The sequence below is a fragment of the Agelaius tricolor genome, unplaced genomic scaffold, assembly GCF_023055355.1.
Source record: "Agelaius tricolor isolate 1412-34295 unplaced genomic scaffold, bAgeTri1.0.p SCAF_3, whole genome shotgun sequence".
Lineage (NCBI taxonomy): Eukaryota > Metazoa > Chordata > Aves > Passeriformes > Icteridae > Agelaius > Agelaius tricolor.
The window spans coordinates 9,396,407-9,415,435 of NW_027269263.1; the positions used below are offsets into that span (position 1 = coordinate 9,396,407).

Sequence of the window (19,029 nt, forward strand, 5' to 3'; positions counted from 1 at the left end):
CATGAATGTTGCCAATACTTCTGCAAAATGCCAGGTTTTGCAGAATGAAGAGTGTATCAGGCAGTGTTCATTTGGTCGTTTTGACAGCACTGAAGACTGACTGTTGCTAAGTGTTCCCATTAAAACCATCTCTTTCAGACCCCATGTCCTTCTCCAGTTTAATTCTGTAGTGAGCTCAGAGACCGATGCTTATAAAAATATTAGCACATTACTGTGACTTCAAGAAAATGTGGACTTCTAGGAGGTAAATTAATTTTGTTTGGTTCCAGCTATTTAAGAACAATATGTTCTCTGTGAAATGAGAGCTTTGAAATTTAGAGGTACTTAAGCCACTTCTCATTTTTATTTTTTTTTTGCTAGTGATGGTGATGATGCTACTGTAAAATTCCATCTTCTTATATTTGGATGTGTATCATTTCTCTTTTCAGTTCCTAATCTTATGAAGAACACAGGATAAATATGTATTTGTAAATAAAAGAGGCTTTCTGATGAAGAAAACTCTCTTTAAAACTTTCAACAGGATAGTAAAATATAAGAAAGCTGTGTTTGGAAGTTATGTTCTCAGGTTGGCTGGAGACCTGATCCAGTGTCCAAAAAATTGGTATGGCCTAGTCGGTATCTTCAAATAGGAAGAAAAGTAACATCAGTTACCAGCCACCAGTTCCAAGAACAGCCTTAACAGGGAAGACCCACTTTTTTTTGCAGCTACAGGAAAAGCTGTTTTTTTATGTGCTACAAAAGGATTCTGAGGAATGCATGTGCCAGAATGTGTTTCCACTTGGAAATTCTGGGGGGAGAAAATCTGTAAGTTTCTGCATCCCTGTGTGCTTGACTTCTTTCACCAGTTTTTTTTTTATTGCCCTATTAAAAGGCAGGAGGGTGAAACCAAACAAACTTAAAGTATCCTATATTTAAGTATCTGTTAATGAATCTCCTGGTCTGTAAACATCAATCAGATGAAAAGTTGGTACAGGCACAGAAAGCTGTTACCAACTGTTGCATCCATTTCCATGACTAAACCATCTGGTTCATGGAATCCTCGGGCTCTTCCCTTTCTTCACAATTTTCCTTGACATTTGTGTTTAGTCTCTGTTTAGTTTGGCACATAAAAGAACTTGGCAAGATGAAAACTACATAATTTAGCGTGCTTGGTTTCCTTTTCATGGCCAGAATGTTGACCCCCAACCTGCTTCTTAGCTCCAAAATTTTTGGAGCTAAGTGAAGTGTTACAGTTATTTTTCATACACTCAGTGTGGAAGGTGGGGTGTGCTTCAGTACTATAAAATATTCTCCACCAGGATGTGAAATGTGGTCATTTCACACCAGTGGCTGTGGGCTTTTTTTCTCAGGGGAGAAAACCTTGCTTTTAGGAGGAGCAAACTGCATAGGTGCTGGGCTGGAAATGTTAAAAATGGCCAGTCTGGAGCAAGAAGTGGAACCTTAGTGACTCTTTGCAATGTGTTGTACTTGCAGTGTTTGGATCAGGCTCCTTTCAGAGGTTGGGGAGCAGCAGTCAGTGTCAGCCAAGGTCTGTGAGTGTCACCCTGCCCCAGGAGGCTGCTGTGGTTCTGGCTACCCCAGTATGGTGACATTTATGGACACAGGTAAATAACAGAGTGATCACCCAAAAGTGCATGTTCCTGCCCAGCCAGTGCCTCTAAACTGCACCATGAACAGCAGAGAACCTGTCTTAGAAAGAGGCTGTGTACAGCAATCATAACTCCCCAAGAACCACAACAGCTCACGCTGCTGTTGTTAATTCATGGCTTGAAAACACGTTTGGTGGATTACATAAGGAAGCTGGGTGTATATTCAAGCCCAAGGGAAGTCACCAGTTGTGTGATGTGGGTGACAGTAGGCAGCTGAACTCACTTTTTAAACTTTTCCCCTCACTACATTCCTCGCTTCTCCAGCTATCATAGTTTTCAGCTCAAGGAAGAAATGTGCATTTTCTGTTGTGTGCCTTAACTAGCAGTTCCTTGTAAGCAGGTGCCAGTCCTTGAAAATTCCCTATTTTGGCCAAGAGCTTTGAAGTGGCAGGATGAAGAACATCTGTGCCTTTGAGGTGGGGACATGTTGTGGGCCATTTGCAGATGCAAAGAAATGAATGGATTTTTTTTTTTAAATAGCACCAGTTTGGTGTGTTCTGAATATGGACAGAAACGTGGAAATTGATTAAGAATAAAATGGATGACATCTGATTGTCAGAAGGCAGAGGGCACCAATCAGGTCTCCAGGACCACTTGTGACAGTGGTCTGTAAAGAGAGATGAAATCTTAGGGATTTCCCCCTTGTCCCACTCAAGCAGAGTCCATGACAGCCCCTCTTTGCAGTTCTTCACCACTTGCAGTGCTGGTTTGCATGGGTGAGGAACATCTTTCATCAGTAAGACTCCCCAAATCAGTTCACCATGGCTGTGGAGTTTCTCCGGGACTGTGTAGATGTGCCTAGAGCCCAGCAGCAGCTTTGAATCGCCTAAATGTGGAAATCAAACTCCAGTTCCCTTTTGTAGAGAGTATGTTTTTTTTCTTCCTGTTAGATTTTATTTAGAAATGGAGCAGATAGGATGGGGATGTATTCTGCTGTCACCAGTAGACCTGTTCATGGCTCAGCTTGAGGCATAGGATTGGCAGGTCAGATCCAAACATTGCTCTGCATGTTGCCCCTGGCTGCACCTACATGAGTTCCACTGAAAACCATGGAGCCACATGAATTGGAAGAATTCATCCTACAGTTTCTTTAGTGCAGTTTGGGATGCACTTGGCAAGATGTTCTAGCTCTGCTGTACAAGGTACCAGGCTGAGTTTACTCACACAGGGTAAGAAACTTGAGAAGCAACAATCCCATGGACTTGCACTGCCTTTTTAAGAGACTTTTCTGGAGTGGGGCTGCAGTCCCATGAATCCCACTGAAGACTGATAGATTAAGAGGTTACATTAATGTTAGGAAAATACATATTTCTTTGCACTTCGTAGTTTGTGGAGATGGAATGTTTTGTCTTGACTTTTGTGTTACTTTTTCTTGGTACCTTTTATGCATCAAATATTTTTTCCTTTGTAATGGCCACTCATATTTAGTTTTGAGTAGTTCTTACTCCATAACTGGAAGTCTGTGTTTAGGCTGTTGCATCCAAACTGGAATAAAGTATTGGCACATTTGAACAATGCTCTGAAGAATCTTTTAAAACAAATGCAAAACCTCCTTGGATCCCTGACATGGTGGTTTTTGAGTTCACTTGCAGAAATCCTCTTATTGCCACATGTAGAGCAGGTGAAATGAATTGAGAACTAAAGAGTTGAAAGATGAAAATTATTGGTTTGCATTTCCAGATATATTCAAATGTACATACTTCTTAAGAGCTCTGTAGTGTTCCCCAGACGACTTCTCAGATATTTCCATCCCAAGGCTTCTTGGAAGTTGGTTTCCTGATCCAGGCTGTTGGAAGGATTTATTGCTGTGCATGATTTAAAAGCAGTAGCTGCATGTTGTTTGTGTTTCAGGAGCAATTTTTTGATATTGAAGGAGAATTAATGCTGTGTTGTATTTGGCAACACACAGCACTCTTTTGGTCCTAAAACACAGATCTGAAAGAAACTTGACTAAAGAAAACATTTAAAAATAATGTGATGATGAAAAAGCAGAAAGCTTTTAAGGAACTTAAGGAAATAGGAGAAAGGGTGTGGATTTGCCACTGTCAGTAGTAATTCAGCATAGTCACCAAATATGAAATAGTTCAAGTTCAGTGCAGTACAGGTGATGTGAGCATCCACAAACTTCTGAACTGATTGCTGGATTTGTATCCATGCAGTCCTGGATAAAAGGGTTTCAGAAAAGTTGCTTTGTATTTTGCATGGAACACTCCCAGTCAAGCATTCCCATGGATGATTTTGATCCTGACAATTATTTCTGTCTTTGGTGTTGATGGTGGCATGGGAATCTCCTGTTTAGAAGATCTGTAATGAACAGCCATGTATTGACTTTACTGCTGCATCCTCCCGCACTTCACTGCTGTGTGGAAGAAAATTTGCTGGGGTGCTGGAAACGATGCTCTTGTTTTTGCAGAGTAGAACTGCAGTGAAGTTACAAGAAGTTCTTTGTCACTTCCAGCAGACAGCATCACTGACACAACATTGCTTACAATAATCTAGCTCTGCCAAGGAGCAGAGAGTGCCGTTTCCTGTCTGTAGCTGAAAGAGCACTCAGCGCTAGTACCAGTGGGCATTATTTAGTCTTCTCAAGGAGGAGCTGACCTCTCTTAGCTAATGTTGTCACATCTGTATAGTATTGCTCAGTTAAAACATGGTGCTTTCTTCATGTATTTGAGCCCAGAGGGTTGCTACATTAGAACTTGCATAGTTTTGAACTAATCTGACTTATATACACAATGTGTTGAAATGCCATGAAGGGGGAACAGTCTAGTAGAGGTGGAGCTTTGCAGGTGTCTCCTTTCTCCCATTTAGACAAAGCTGTGGAAAACCTGAAGTACTTTAATTTTTGCTCCAGAAGCCAGGCTGTCAAGGTCATGCTGTCAAATTGGACAGGAAAAGTCACAAGTCTCTTACAGCTGGTTTTTTTTTCAAGTAGTTTTCAGACTTGCAGTACTGCATTGTTTATGTTGTGGTTTATTTCTGGATGGTTATTGCAAACTAGGAGTTGGAAATTAGCTCATTGAACATGTTTGATTCTGGGACAGAAACCTGCAGTGAGCTTTGAATTCCACAACAGATACTGGTGCCACAAATGCCAAAAAATAAGCAGAATCTGGAGTGTAAGGATAAGAGAGGTTGGTTGCTCCCCAAGAATGCCTATATTCCATTCCTTGGTAGTAACTAATGACTAAGTTTTTGAAATCCTAGATTTTGTAATGACTTTATCAAAATTCCTACAGAGTCCCAGCACAGAGCACCTTTTCTTATGAATTTAACCTCTGTCTTGTCTGTGTGTTTCATGTGAGTAGGGAGCCCAGATGCTTGCCAGTTTTCATTCCTCTAGTGATTTGGCAAAGTGTAATCATTGTAAAGTGCAATTGCTTAATATGTAGCTCATTCACTAAAACCCCAAGGATCAAGGCAGTGAGTAATGTGAGTCATTACCAAAGCAGTGGTATCTGAAAGGATGAAGAGTCATGCATCAAGTACCAATCCATTTAGGCTCAAATTCAGAATTGTTTAAAAATCACTAGTTGGATGTGATTGATATTATCTCCAGGCAAATTAAAGCAGTTACCTGCAATGCTGTGCTGCTGCTTTTCTCCTTTGTTATTAAAAGTACTGCTCAGTTACATGTCCCCAGTGCTCTGTTTGTCTGTCTGAAACACTTGCAGACCAGCAGCTTTCCCAGGTGCCATCTGCATCTCCCTTCCCTTTTCAGGCACTACTTACCATCGTGCCTGAGATTCAGAAACTTGGTGCAGAAAACAGGAAGAACTCTGCTGATGTGGTCAGCAGTGCTGTGGTTCAAATTTGTGAATTTTATTCACACATTTTTTTTTTTCCCAGCCAGGTTTCAACAATTTTCTTGGTTTTCTTTGTACTAAATCATAAGAGCAGGAATAGATTTTTTTTCTCCATCTCGTTCTGCCTAGTGCCATGAGGTTGTATGTAGCAGTCTGAGGGGGCACCCAGGTTTAACACAAAAAGGATTTATGCATGCTGATAAATCAGTGGTTATGCTTTGCTTCCAAGGTTTCCTGTGGGAATAAAAATGACAGGGTTCCTAAAATACAGTGAAAAAACCCCAAAGAACAAAACAAGGCATGTGCTGGATGTTAGTGTAGCTCCCTTGAAGTCAGCAGGGGTTGGACAGCATTGCACTAGTTGGGATCTACAATTAGAGGTATTAAATTGTGAGTGATATTAAGAGCGTGAAATAATACACAATAAATGTGAACATCAGTCTGCAGCTCTGCTCATGGACCACTTTTATAAGGCATTGTAATATACAGTCATGTGTATTTAATTTGTGCTTTTGTATGTTTAATTTGTGCATCAAGACCAGACCACAGCCTTCAACTGTGACTCAGTTGCTCTTAAATGAGGGTTATAACCCACAACCAGTGCTCCTGTGTGTTCCCTGGATAAAATTATTCCAGGAAATGTAACAGCAGACTACAGATCATCTTTACATTTTAGAAATCAGGTATGTATAATCCATTTTTGCCTACTAATTTCTGTCTTTATATCAATTTCTCAAGTCTGTCAGATGCAAATTTTTAATTAAGTGCTTTCTGTAACTGGACAAGCACTGACACCACCATTAGGGCTTTTCTCCTCCTTTTGCAAATTGAGTTGTTTTGCACTGTACTTGTGATTGCCCTTAGGATCAGTACAGCACAGAGTGTGTACCTCAGAGAGTCCCTTTAAAATAATACTTTGCCCTGTAATATGTAGAAACAGATAAGATGTTTCCATTGATATCCTTGGAGCCTGTGGAACACTGTCACCTTGTTTAGGGATCCCAGACAGTGCCTTCATGAGATTCATTAACAGCACTGAGTCTTTCTAAGTGGCTCCATCAAATGATTTGAAGGAGAAGCAGCTGCAGATCAAACCTGACAATGTCAGATGTCAGAGTAGGTGATGCAGGAAGAAGCAACCCTGTCACATCAGATCAGAGGTTTACAGGTCAATGATCTAGAAAAAATGTACATTTCACGGCAGAAATTGTCTGTGAGGCGTACTCCATTTTTATACCTGATTTTTGTGGCGGCTTGGGTATCACCTCTGAACGCAGGCACACAAAATCCTTGAGGGCACTACATTATGACAAAATATGGAGGTTTTTTTTCTTTTTCTCCCCCCCCCCATTTGGTTGAGCTGGGAATCCTCAAAGGAAGTTGCAAGAAGCAAAACCTGAGGTTTAAGTCCACTACAACCCTTGAAGGTGTCTGCACTGTTTTGGAGAGTGTGAAGAATGAACAAGCTGTGCTTCTACAGGCAGGCTTTAGGAAGCCCCACAGTTGCCCAGTTGTGCAGCTCTTTGTGGCTGTTGTTCTCATAGGACATCTAGAGCTTGCATCACGTGCTAAAAACTCAGAGACATGCAAAACGTGTCTTTGAAACATGAAGCATGTTTCTATGAAACATGTTTGTTATTAAATATATCCCCTCAAAGATGAAGAGCAGTGCCATATCCAGCAGGCACTTCTGTGTTCCCAACCCAGAGAAAAATGCCTGTAAGAGGAGATTTGCAGAAGGTAGACATGAAGGCAGTAAATGGAGATTTTTTTCACAGTATCTTTCACATTGCTTTCACATTGTTTTCTGTTATTAAAACTAATATAACAGGAAAAAATTATGTATGTAGCTAGAAGACTTGTAGTACATGAGTGATTGCAGTGGTTTAACTGTCAGCTCACTCTCTTTACATTTTGGTGTTGGCTGAGAGCCCTTTGTTTCTGTAAGTTTGTGTGGCAAGAAGTTGAGTGTCTCCAGCACTGAGATTTGTTGTGTGAAAATTACTTTTGTTTCAATTGCTGTGTATTGAAATGTTGAGAATTGAGCCCTTCCCTTTCAAAATTTACTTTTCTGACATGAGCATCTCTGTTCAGCGTTTCACCCTGAAAGAATTTTTGTCTTTAATGATAACAGTGATAGGGAAGGATGTATTTTCTTTTCCTCAGTGTCTAATTTGCCCCTGTTCCTCTTGATGGGGGCTAGTTGATAAGGGACAGCTGCCCATCACTTTGAAGTGACCAAATTGTCCTGATTGAAGTGTTAATTGTGCCAGAATTAGTAGGAAGAGTCTTAAACTGATTTCTGTCATTTCTCACTCATGAAGTTACGTACTGATGAGCTGATGGGAGAGTATAATTATTTCTAGCAGATAAAGATCTCCAATGGTGTTTTTTAGATTTAAAAGTAACTTTTTATGTTTAATTTCAGTTGATTTCTAGCAGGTTTGCTAACCTTGTGTAGATATAGGTAGGTTTAATGCTGATTTATTGAGATAGAAATAAAACTGGTGCAACTACACCAATCAGAGTTTGACTGCAGTGAGGCAAACCCTCCTGCATGAATACATCTTCTGAGATTCCTGTTTCTAACAATTTCTAAGCCTTATCCATATAAACCATTCAGTGAGAGTCTTTCAATCAATAAAAGTGTTTATTATCATCTTGGATAAATAGGAACAGTTTTGTGCATGAATTGGATATGCTGGTTTAAACCCGCTTGCCACAGTTCAGCTTGGCTTAGTTTCAGGCAGGTGAAAGCTGAATAAATACAACCAACATTCAATTCCTGCAACACAGTTCACATCTAAATAGCTCTGGAAAAATTAGTTTTATTTTCAAACCAGCCCAAACAATCCCTAAGTTTTCCATAAGTCTTCCAATGTATCAGTTTATAGACTTTTAAATATCACAGGTTAGTGAGTGAAAAGGCTTCAGTAAAGTCAATTAATTGCTTCCACTTATTGATGTGACCTGGCCTATAGCTTAGTAATGGCTCTGGTAATGTTGCTGCTCCAGAAAATAGCTTTATTTGCCAAGTTTCTGTGTAAAACCCAAAGGCTATGTGCTATAGGCTGGTCACTGGTCCCTCAGCCTCTCGCTGCTGTGCTCACAGCAAGCATGAGAGGGCTCAGGGACAAGTGGGGATTTTGTACTGTGGCAGGTACGTGGTGGCTTTCAGGGACTTGCCTGCTCCACACCTTGCCTGGCAGCTCCAGCCTGCCAGAGAGGGTGAAGCCTCAGCAGCTGCCCTGCCTGGATCTGGCCTTTTTGGGCTGGAGGTGTTTTCCCTTTCCCTTTTGTTTCTCAGCAAATATTTGAAATGCTCTGTCAGTCTGCCCAGTGCTGCTGTTTTCTGGCTCGCTCTGCTTCAGGCCACCAAGTATTTGGGTTCGTCAGGCCTGAGCTTCATGATCTTGTCCATGCAGAGCAGGATGAGGGTGAGGAACCAGAGGCTCCAGCCGACGGCCGCTGCGATCCACCCGTAGTCATCCATGCCCGAGGGGCAGCACGTGGCTGCCTGCCTGCAGAAGTTCACATCTGGGGGAGGAGAAGTGAAGTGAGCCCACAGGAGGCTGAGTACATGACAGGTTTCCTTCACTAGAGAGGGCAGATGGCTTCTGCCCTATCACTCTGCCTTGGCAGCTTTCTTCTAAGCCTGGCTCTTAAGCTGGTGGATGACTCTGGAGGAGTGGTGGGACCTCGGGTTGTTTGGGGCTGGCTGTCAATGCAGGGTCCCCCTGACCTTGGTGTAATTAGCACTGACTCCATGATGCAGAAGGCTGAACCATTGCTTTATTCCTCTATACTCTATTAATACTATATTCTTAAGAAACCCATAACCCCTTCTAGCCAGTCTGATACAGCTTTGATCTCATTGGTCCACCAACTAAAACACCACCGCCTCTTTGGTAAACAAATCTCCATAACACATTCCACTTTTGCCTGGCAACGGGTGCAGCAAGTGGAGATAAGAATTGTTTTAATTCTTTCTCTGAGCTTTCTTATAGCCTTCCCCAGAGGAAATGCCTGGGAAGGCCTGTCCCTGCTCTCTGTGGCCAGAGAGCTGCTGCCCCAGCTGGCTGTTTGGGGGGAAAGGGGCCTTCTTGGGAACCCCTATCATGCCTGCAGGCAGTCTGGCAGGGAGCTTTAGGACACAGACTGGCTATCAATTATTCTGTTCAAAGCTATCAGTCTGTCTCAATGTACCTAAGATATCACACCATGACAGTGGAGGAGTCTTAGAAATGCATCCTAGAGGTTGGCCCACAATGGAAGACTTGAGAAGAGATAAATCCCTTTCCAGGACAGCTTCTCAGTCACTGTGCAGACTCATCACCTAACTTTAACAGGTAGTAATTATTTATGAAGACTTACTAAGACACGATGGTTCATACTCAGTTGTTGAAACATTGGAGATGTCTTCAGCTGCTGCCAGAAGGAAAGCACAGGACAAAAGGTAAGTTGGATTAGAAAAGTGATGTTGGGCATCAAGCAGGAAAATCTGAAAGCCATTGGCCTTGTAGAGGTCTGTAGGGTGGAAGCAACTTATTTTCTTTAAGTTCCTGTCCCTAAACATTGCTGTATTAGGTTTTGCTTCCTTATCCCACCACTTTTAACTCCAGCTCCAGAGACTTGCTCTAGCAGCATCCCTCAGGAGCAGGTGAATCTCTGCACCTCTGCCTTGCTGTGACCCTGGCTGAGCCATTCCCTGGGAGCTCAGATTAACCACTGTCCTTGCCCAGGCTGCAGGGGCAGAATGAGCAAGCACGGAAAGGGGAGACACCACTCAGGGGCATGGAGAGATCCATGGCCAGCAGGCTCTACCTCTGCCTCCTTTTACCCTTGGAAAATCACAGAGTGCACAGGAGTGTGGCAGAGCCGAGGGCTGAGCCACCTTTGGGGAGCCTCTGCAGGTCCATCAAGGCCCCAGCTTTGGCTTTGCTGCAGGTCAGAGCATCTGAAACTGCTCTGGCTGGACTCTGGTTCCTACCAGCACGGTAACCAGCTCAGGGTGGAAAATACAACATCCAGAAATAAGTCAGGAGGGAGAGGCCTGGAGCTTTGATGAGGGTTCTGCCTCTTTATCCTGCTCCCTACCCAGAATCAGCACACACACACACTCTGATACAACTCTGTAGCTGGTGTCCAGCTCTCCAAATCTGCTCATGGTGTCACAGGCCAAACCCTCCTTAGTCCTCTTAATACTGCCTTGCCCCTACAGCACTGCAGGATCAAACCAGGACGCCTGCAGGGGTAAAACACAATCTGCACTGGTCCCTGTGCATCTGCCCCACTACAGAAGGAAGGGGATCAGAGAAACACCCCTTCCTGTCAGCAGCACAGTTAAATTCAGCCAGGTAGAGTATTTCCTGCACAGACATGAAAAGTGGCCTAGGGAGGCTGCAGTAGTGAGGACTCCTGCTGCATGGAGAAGCCCTAATGTGCTGCTGGTCCATGGACCAGGCAGAAGCCATGAGAGATCTATTTCCAGCCAAGGCAACACAGCTGGTAATTTGGAATGTAATAGAGAAAATCAGCACCAGCTTGGTTTCACCAAAGACTAAAATAATAGCTCAGGTTTAGTTTCAGCTCAGGAAAACAAAACAGAATGAGACAAATTTGACCAAAGATTTGCTTTGAGTTTGGTGTTTTCCAAGTAACAGCAAGTAAACCGAGGTTGTCCTGCAGGACATGTTCCCCTTGGGGTCACCTGCTCTTGCCCAGCTCTGTGTTTTGAGTGACCCATCATCAGCAACACCAGAGCTTTCCCTGTGGCTCTGCCATGCTCAGAGTGAGCCCCTGGGCAACCTGCTTCAGGGAAGGGTCCGACTATTCCCCATTCTTCTGTCTGACTCTGGTAGGATTTGCAGAATGACCTTGGCCAAGCCCATGGTTTGTTTTCTCAGTTAATAAGTACCTCACAGAAGAATCATTAAAACCTGTGTATGACCTGTGGAAGGAAGTACTGCAGAATGCCAGGTGCTGGTTTGTGGTTTTAAATCTTGCAGCCCAAAGAACAGACTGTCAAAGCCAGCCCATCTTTAAACAGCTGGCAGCTCTCACCTGGTGCTGATATACAAATGCAGGCAGTAGCCTGGTGAGAAAGGAGCAGCTCACAGGCCTTATTTACATTTTGGTTTTCTTCTACAATTAAGGTGGCACTAAAGCCACATTTTCTGCAAAAAGCTTGTCATGAAAGTGAAATCAGACTACAGTGATCCTAATGGGGGGTATTGCAGGTGGTCCTTTGCTTCAGCAAGCAGGAGAAGGCCAAGTAACAGTGGCCTCTGTCTCCTTGCCATTCAGAGGAGCCACCTGCAACTCAGTCACAGTTACAGTGGCTCTGTAAATAGCTGGCAAAAAACCATCCCTTTACAGTGTGATCAGTCATGTCTAGTAATTCTCATCAGCATTAATTAATTAATTCCAGCTCTTCATGCTTTTTAGGTGAAGTGAGGGAGTGCCCCCTTATTTTTAAAGAACAAATTACTGTTGGTGGGCAGTACATGAAGGCATTGAGAGGAGCAGGGGAGAGGGCAGGGTATCGGAGAGAAGAGAAGGGAAGGGAAGGGAAGGGAAGGGAAGGGAAGGGAAGGGAAGGGAAGGGAAGGGAAGGGAAGGGAAGGGAAGAGAAGAGAAGAGAAGAGAAGAGAAGAGAAGAGAAGAGAAGAGAAGAGAAGAGAAGAGAAGAGAAGAGAAGAGAAGAGAAGAGAAGAGAAGAGAAGAGAAGAGAAGAGAAGAGAAGAGAAGAGAAGAGAAGAGAAGAGAAGAGAAGAGAAGAGAAGAGAAGAGAAGAGAAGAGAAGAGAAGAGAAGAGAAGAGAAGAGAAGAGAAGAGAAGAGAAGAGAAGTACCTGCAGAGCAGGAATCCCAGAGGGCAGCGGCGAGGCAGAGCACAGCGAGGGCTGCCCGGGGCTCACAGGACAAGCGCTTCATGCCGAGGGTGCCACTCCAGTGTCTCCACAGAGCAGGTGGCTGTCACTGTCGCTGTCAGATCTGCTGCAGCAGTCCCTCGGTGAGCTCAGGGAGCCGCTGCGCTGGGCAGAGGGTGGAGCAAGGGAGCTTCCTACTGCCAGGACACCTTGAACTTCCCTGCCACAGCCAGGTGAGGAAAGAGAAGGGCTCTGACCAAAACAGCTTCAGTGGGAGGTGGATACCAGGAGGTGGCCCCTGAAGGTTAAGCCTGAAGGTTTCTCTCCAGGATATGCTGCAGCTAGAAGGAGGAAGGGCCTCCAGAGCCAGCCCTTCCCAACAGGGTCCCAGGCAGCTTCTGTCTTTTGAGTCCTCTGAAGATGGTTTAATAGAGCCAGAAAGGAGCAGAGGACTGGAGCTTTGTCTCCCAGTTTGGTGATTTTTTTTTACATGTTCACTGGCTTGACTTGCAGTAAAGTGATGCTTTTTTGGAATGGCTGTGTGGAATCCCAAAAACCAGCAGCATTAGGTCTGCTTTTGTTCTTTCCCTGTGAGCGCAGCTCTCTCCCTGCCTCCATCACCCTCTGCAAAGTGATTCTGGAAGGGCTGTTCTTTCTTCTCTGGTGGCTATTGCACCTCCTCCTTGGGATGTGCCAAGCAGAATCTGAGCCTTCCTGCAAGCATAGCTCTGTCTGCACCCAGTAGGGATGACAGAAAAATGATGCTCTCTGGAGAGCAGGAATTTTTCTGCAATCCTGGCTGGAAAAGTCACACTGTAAAGTGCATGTGGTGTTGTCCTGGTCTGATGAGCAGCACACTTTGCTGCTCTTCCCCAGGCTGTTGGCTGTGCTTGCTCCTATCTTTGACATGATGATATCCTTGTTAGAGGAAACATCGGGCATGAAATCAGGCAGGAAGGCACTGGCAGAGGTGAGCTCTGCAGGGAGCAGGTTGCTGGTGCTCTTCTGCAGTGGTCACTCATGGCTTTGGGTGCTCATGCTGGAAGGGACCTGGCTGGGATCTGCTGTGGATTTGCAGACATTTTAGGGGAGGCATGGGGCAAGGCATGTGGGGCTGCAGTCCTTGTGGGACGGAGAGCATTTAACAAATTTCTCTCTTTTCCCTTCCATATGGCTGAAACCCACAGGAAAGGACATAACAGGCTTCCCACATGAATGGCACACACCAGGGTACAGCTCTGCAAGGCTGTGAGGTTGATTTGGTCTCCCTTCATTTAAGGAAAACCTTGACAGCAAAACCCACATGGGTTTAGCCCTGCCCAGTGTTTCTGTGGGGTGAAGCTGCTTGTCCTCACCACCAAAAATGCTCTGCTCCCACCCAGCTGTGGATATTTCCAGGATGCATCAGGACAAGGCAGCCAGATGTTCCCCAGGCAGAGGGCACACGGAGCTGCAGGTGAAGGCAGGTCAGGCGTGTGTGCCCAGCCTGTTTTCATGTCAACACTCCACCACCAGTGCTGGCAGAGCTGGAGCTGTGCTGGCTGGTCTGTGACAGCCCCCTCCTGCTGCTGCTGTCCTCCTGTCCTTCAGCTGACACCCGAGGTGTGGCACCAGGTGAGTCCTGGGGCTGTGACCCAGCAGCCACCGCCCCCGGTAGTCAAGAGTCACAGCAGGAGAGATGCTGTAAAATGCTCAGAGCTGCTTGAAATTCACCCCTGGGATAATTTTCCCTCTGGCTTGTTTCAATGTCTCAGCCTCCTTTTGTGGAGGTTGCCTTTAAGTTGCATATTTTCCTGAGCTACCTGTTGCATCAAAACTAAACTTTAACTCTTTAAGTGGGAAGGCTCCTCTGCTGTCTGCCAGATTTGCCTTTCCCTTTTGAATTTCTCACCTTCTATTCCTACTGAAAAGTGACCTGGCAATTAATTTTGCAAAAGTAAATGAATTCAAAAGTATTCTCTGCAGCACAAAATGCTTGAGGAGAAACAAAAAGACAAAACTGATCTGCTATTGCATGAATGATTCCATTTTTAATGAAATCTCTTTTGAATTTTAACTATTAACTAAATACTCTTTGTCAGCTTGTAGGCAAATGTCCCCATTTCTAAGGGATGCTGAAGATGCTTTTGCACAATTAACATAATGTGTTTCCTTTCTTTTCCAAATGGTGTTCCCTCCGTGGCTCAGAAAGGGCTGCTCCAAAGTCTCCTGAAGCAGAGAACAGGCTGCGCTTGGCTTCAGTGATTTTTGGATCAGGTTGGAAATGAAGGCTCTGCTTGATAAGTTCAGACACAATGGGAGCTCTGCAAAATCATTTCCTGACACAGATTTGGATTTGTTTCATTTCTTCTCTGTAACACGTTTATATTTCAGGGCTGTGACTGCCTGGAGAGCGATAAGACACTCCAGAGCCTTCCCCTGATTTCTACTCCCATCTCCCTCCACGAGGGTGCCCTGGCATGTGAGGCACAACTGCAGACCCTGCAGAGATGGTGCTTCCTTTCCTTGGGCTCCCATTTCCATGCTGTTCTCAAGACAAGACTCTTTACTCTAAAATTAGGTCCTTCCCCAGCTCTCCTCTTGGAAATTCTTCCACAGTGTGTAGGGCTGCTGGGCAGCTTTCCCTGATGGTTATGGAGGAGGCAATAGCTACTGTGGGGTAGATTTTGTGCCACAGAGAGCTTCAAGGCTAAGATTCTCTGGTGACCAAAGTATTGCCCTTGACACATCACCAGGTGTGGCTCTCAGGAAGTTCTTACCTTTATCACACACAAACACACTCGCTCTGTGTGTGTGTATACATATTCTGTTTACATAGGCAACTGGTTTGTATTTCTCATTCCAAATGAAATCTGATTGCTGCTGCTGAAAAAAAAAAAAAAAAAGCTCAAAATCTTAAACCTGCTGCCAATAATGTGTCCATCAGGGAGGGGGCCAATTTGTTTGCTGTTTTCATTGATGTGAAAAAAAAAGCCATCTAAGATAAAGCTACCTGTGAACAGGGGGGTTGATTTTTAAAACTCAGACAAAAAAAAGTCAAAACCACAAAGGTTTTACTCTTTAATGCTTAAACTCACAAAGTTTTTACTCTTTAAAAATGAAAGAAGGGGAGAGGGGATGTGCTGTCACACAGAGGAAAGCAAGTCTAGCATTTTGGAAAACAGCACAACCCTGCCCTTTGTGTTCTCCAGTCCAGGCTGGGGGTGGTATTAGACAAATGTTGAGCCTGTGGCCCTGCTGTGACCTCATGCTGTCCATCTGGAGACCCCAGAGAGAGGGCTCCAGAGCAGCCAGGCAGTGAAGGGCTGGGAGAAAGGCTGCCTTCAGCTCACCCAGGCAGAGCTGCCCGCACCAACAAAGAGCCCACTGATGGGGCTGCTCCTCATGGCCAGCCATCATCATCATCTCATCTGCATTAATGGGATTATTAGAAAATAATGTTCTTACTTCCACATGCCAGAGGCATGAAACAGGATATGCTTTCTTCTTCTCTCCTCTCTGCTTCTCACCCGGGGAGGGTGGGGGAGGGCAGCAGAGAGGCTTTATCCCTGCTCACTCCTTGGCCAGCAGGATGGAGCAGCCAGCTTGCTGCAGCTTGCTCTGGGGATGGACTGTGCTTTGGGGGGCTGAGGAAGAGCAGCAAAGGAACAAAGAGGAAGCAAAGCCTGGTGTCATCAGATGAGCACAGGGGGAAGAATGTGGTCAGAGGTGAGGGGAGCAGCCTGAGGAGCTGTTTTGTTTTGTTGTGTCAATATGCACCAGTTTGGGACTGAATGATGACTCCTGTTGTTTGGTATCTCTCCATGGGCTGGAAGGCAAAGTCCTCCCTTTGCCTCACCAGCTTCTCCCCAGCCCTGTGGGGCATCCACACAGTCAATGGCAGTGACTTCACATCTGCCTGATCAAGGTAATTTCCAATTTCCTGACAGAAGGTGCTGACCTTCATCAGCCTTTAGTCCCTTGCTTTGGTAGCACTGATAGAGAAAGCAGAGCCCACCATGGGCAGTGGCTGGTCCAGGAGAAGCACAGAGCAGCCAAAGGGGGTGGGAGCCCCACAGCCAGTTCATCTGGGGGGTTTGCTGAGCAAAATGCACGTTTTATGCCCACCTGTCAAAAGTACCTTGTAATTTTTAGTATCTCCTTTTTGGGTCACATAGCTTGATACAGAGCAAGCTTGGACTTGAGCAGGTGGCAGGACCCTTCTCACCAAGCTGACCTTGTGAAGTGGGACAACTCTTTGTTGCTTTTGAATAGAAAACCCCTGCAGTGGGAAACCCTCTGCTGCTACTTGTTTTTTTGGCAGTGTTCCCATAGACTAACTAAATCCTTTGGCTTGTTGGGCCAGGGTTACTGGGTACCTCCAAAAGAACAGGTCTGAGAAAGCATTTCTTTAAGGCTACTTTACTATTTTATATAGCCATGCATTTTGATTAGTTCTTATTTTGGGAGTGTGACTGTGTTTGCAGGGGTCTTAGGATGAGGGAAGAGACAAGGATCTGACTCCATGTTTCAGAAGGCTTGATTTATTATTTTATGATATATATTATATTAAAACTATACTAAAAGAATAGAAGAAAGGATTTCATCAGAAGGCTAGCTAAGAATAGAAAAAGAATGATAACAAAGCCTTGTGGCTTGGACCTCTCTGTCTGAGCCAGCTGGACTGTGATTGGCCATTAATTAGAAACAACCAACATGAGCCAAACACAGATCCACCTGTTGCATTCCACAGCAGCAGATAACCATTGTTTACATTTTGTTCCTGAGGCCTCTCAGCTTCTCAGGAGGAAAAATCCTAAGGAAAGGATTTTTCATAAAAGATGTCTGTGACATGGGAGGGAATTTTTTTTCTGGGTGCTAGATTTAGTACTTTCCCAGCTTGCCTTTTTTTCATCAGGATGAAACTCTGCCTCCTCAGTGGGAGATAAGCCACTGGTTTTAGGTGGGGCCAAATTTCTCTCGGGACCCCTTGCTTTAGTGGCCGAAGTGGCAGAGAGTCTATAAAGCCCCTTTTGCCCCCCAGCAGTGGTTATGTCAGGGCTTGCGAGTCGATTTCCCTGTCAGCACTGTCCCTGTTTAACAGAGCCCCTGCCCTCCCAGCCCTCTCCCTGCTCCGTCGCTCTGCCCGTCCCCCAGCGCCAGGAAAATCATTAATCTCCCGTTGTTTCCCTGGCCTTTCCCGGGCTGCCTTCGGCGAGGAAAAACCAGCGAGAAACAGCGCTCAAGCTTTTCCCACCCCCCTGGCCGCTGAGCCTCCCCCGGAGCTCGCAAATGCGGGGTCAGCGCTCCGCACCCAGCGGCTCCCGGGGCTCCCAGAGCTCCCCCGGGTGCCCGGGGCGGTGACAGCCGGGTTGTCCCATCTGTTGTCAGTCCCAACAAGCTGAGCTGCCACAACACGCCTGCCACCGCCCTGGCACGGAGGTGGTGACCGAGCTCGCCAGCGTTCGGTCCCGTCCCCCTGCGGGCTGTCTGGGACACAAAGGGTTTCCCTTCTCTGGTCCAGACCGGTTCTGACCTTAAAAGCAAAGGTTTGCCGTGCCCTGCGTGGGACGGGACATTGGCCAGGGCTGCCCTCCCCTCCCGGCAGAGCCGCTGCAGAGCCCCGCTGTCACTGTCCCTGCAGAGCCCCGCTGTCACTGTCACCTGCGCACGGACACCGGGAGAGCCGGGGACAGAGAGGGCGGACGGAAAGGAGCGTGGGGCTCACAGGTAAACCCGCGCTGGCTGACTGGTGTACCCGGGGTGGCTGGCAGGTAAATCCCAGTGCCTGGCAGGTGAACCCGGGGTGGCTGACAGACAGGTACACCCGTGGTGGCTGGCAAATAAACCCATGGTGGCAGACAGGTAAATCCGTGGTGGCTCACAGGTACACCTGTGGTGGCAGACAGGTAAATCTGTGGTGGCTCACAGACAGGTAAACCCGGGGTGGGGGCTGGCAGGTGAACGCGTGGTGCCTGGCAGGTAAATCTGTCCTGGCTCACAGGTAAACCCATGGTGGCTCACAGGTAAACCTGTGGTGGGTGACAGACAGGTACACCCGTGGTGGCTCACAGGTGAACCCGTGGTGGCTGACAGATAAACCTGTGGTGGCTCATAGGTAAACATGTGGTGGCTAACAGGTAAACCTATGGTGGGTGACAGGTACACCCGTGGTGGCTCACAGGTACACCCATGGTGGCTCACAGGTACCCCCGTGGTGCCTGGCAGACAGGTACACCCCGGTGACACCTTGTGCACCCTCTGCCCTGCCCAAACGCGGGAGCGCTTTCATGCATTTCAATGGGAAAAGCGACGAGGGATTTCTCAATTAACTGTTCTTCTGCCAAAGCAAAAAGTGGGGGCGAGGGAGAGTAGGGAAGGGGGAAGTACTTCTGTCTGATTTTGACAGAAGTATTGCTGGCCAGCAGGTGCTTTTGAGCTATCCCCTCCTGCATCTGTGGGGATAACTGAGGGCTGAAAGCTCTGCCTTCCTTGGAGTAGGTATTTCTCTCATTATGAATCAATGTGAAAATGAGCTTTTGGAGATTTCCCTGACAGATTAGCAAGGAAGAGTAGAATCCTGGTTTTGGATGCTTTGAAGCAGCTTAATTAAGATATTTCTAAATATTTTATTTGAGTTTTATTCTATTGTTTCTAAGGATTTAGTACCTTTTTTAATGGAAGCTAACTGCAGGTTTAGAAATACAAACTGCTTTAGATTATA

At 45.8% G+C, this 19,029-nt stretch overlaps 1 protein-coding gene across 1 annotated transcript; it reads right to left on the reverse strand.

Moving 5' to 3' along the window:
* Nucleotides 1–8,016: 8,016 nt before the first annotated feature.
* TMEM213 (transmembrane protein 213) lies at nt 8,017–12,946 on the reverse strand. Its single transcript, XM_071422389.1, has 3 exons — nt 12,309–12,946; nt 9,830–9,883; nt 8,017–8,992 (listed from the first exon to the last, which is right to left on the reverse strand). The coding sequence occupies exons 1-3, from the start codon at nt 12,388–12,390 to the stop codon at nt 8,823–8,825; spliced, it is 306 nt and encodes a 101-aa protein (XP_071278490.1). The 5' UTR covers nt 12,391–12,946; the 3' UTR covers nt 8,017–8,822.
* Nucleotides 12,947–19,029: the final 6,083 nt, after the last annotated feature.

What these genes read in the sequence shown, in the direction of transcription:
- TMEM213 (XM_071422389.1), bottom strand. Translation starts at nt 12,390, where the DNA reads ATGAAGCGCTTGTCCTGTGAGCCCCGGGCAGCCCTCGCTGTGCTCTGC. An exon ending in CTGGGATTCCTGCTCTGCAG is followed by an intron (nt 9,884 to 12,308) that starts GTACTTCTCTTC and finishes TCCTTCTGGCAG; the next exon opens with CAGCTGAAGACATCTCCAAT. An exon ending in GTATGAACCATCGTGTCTTA is followed by an intron (nt 8,993 to 9,829) that starts GTAAGTCTTCAT and finishes CTCCTCCCCCAG; the next exon opens with ATGTGAACTTCTGCAGGCAG.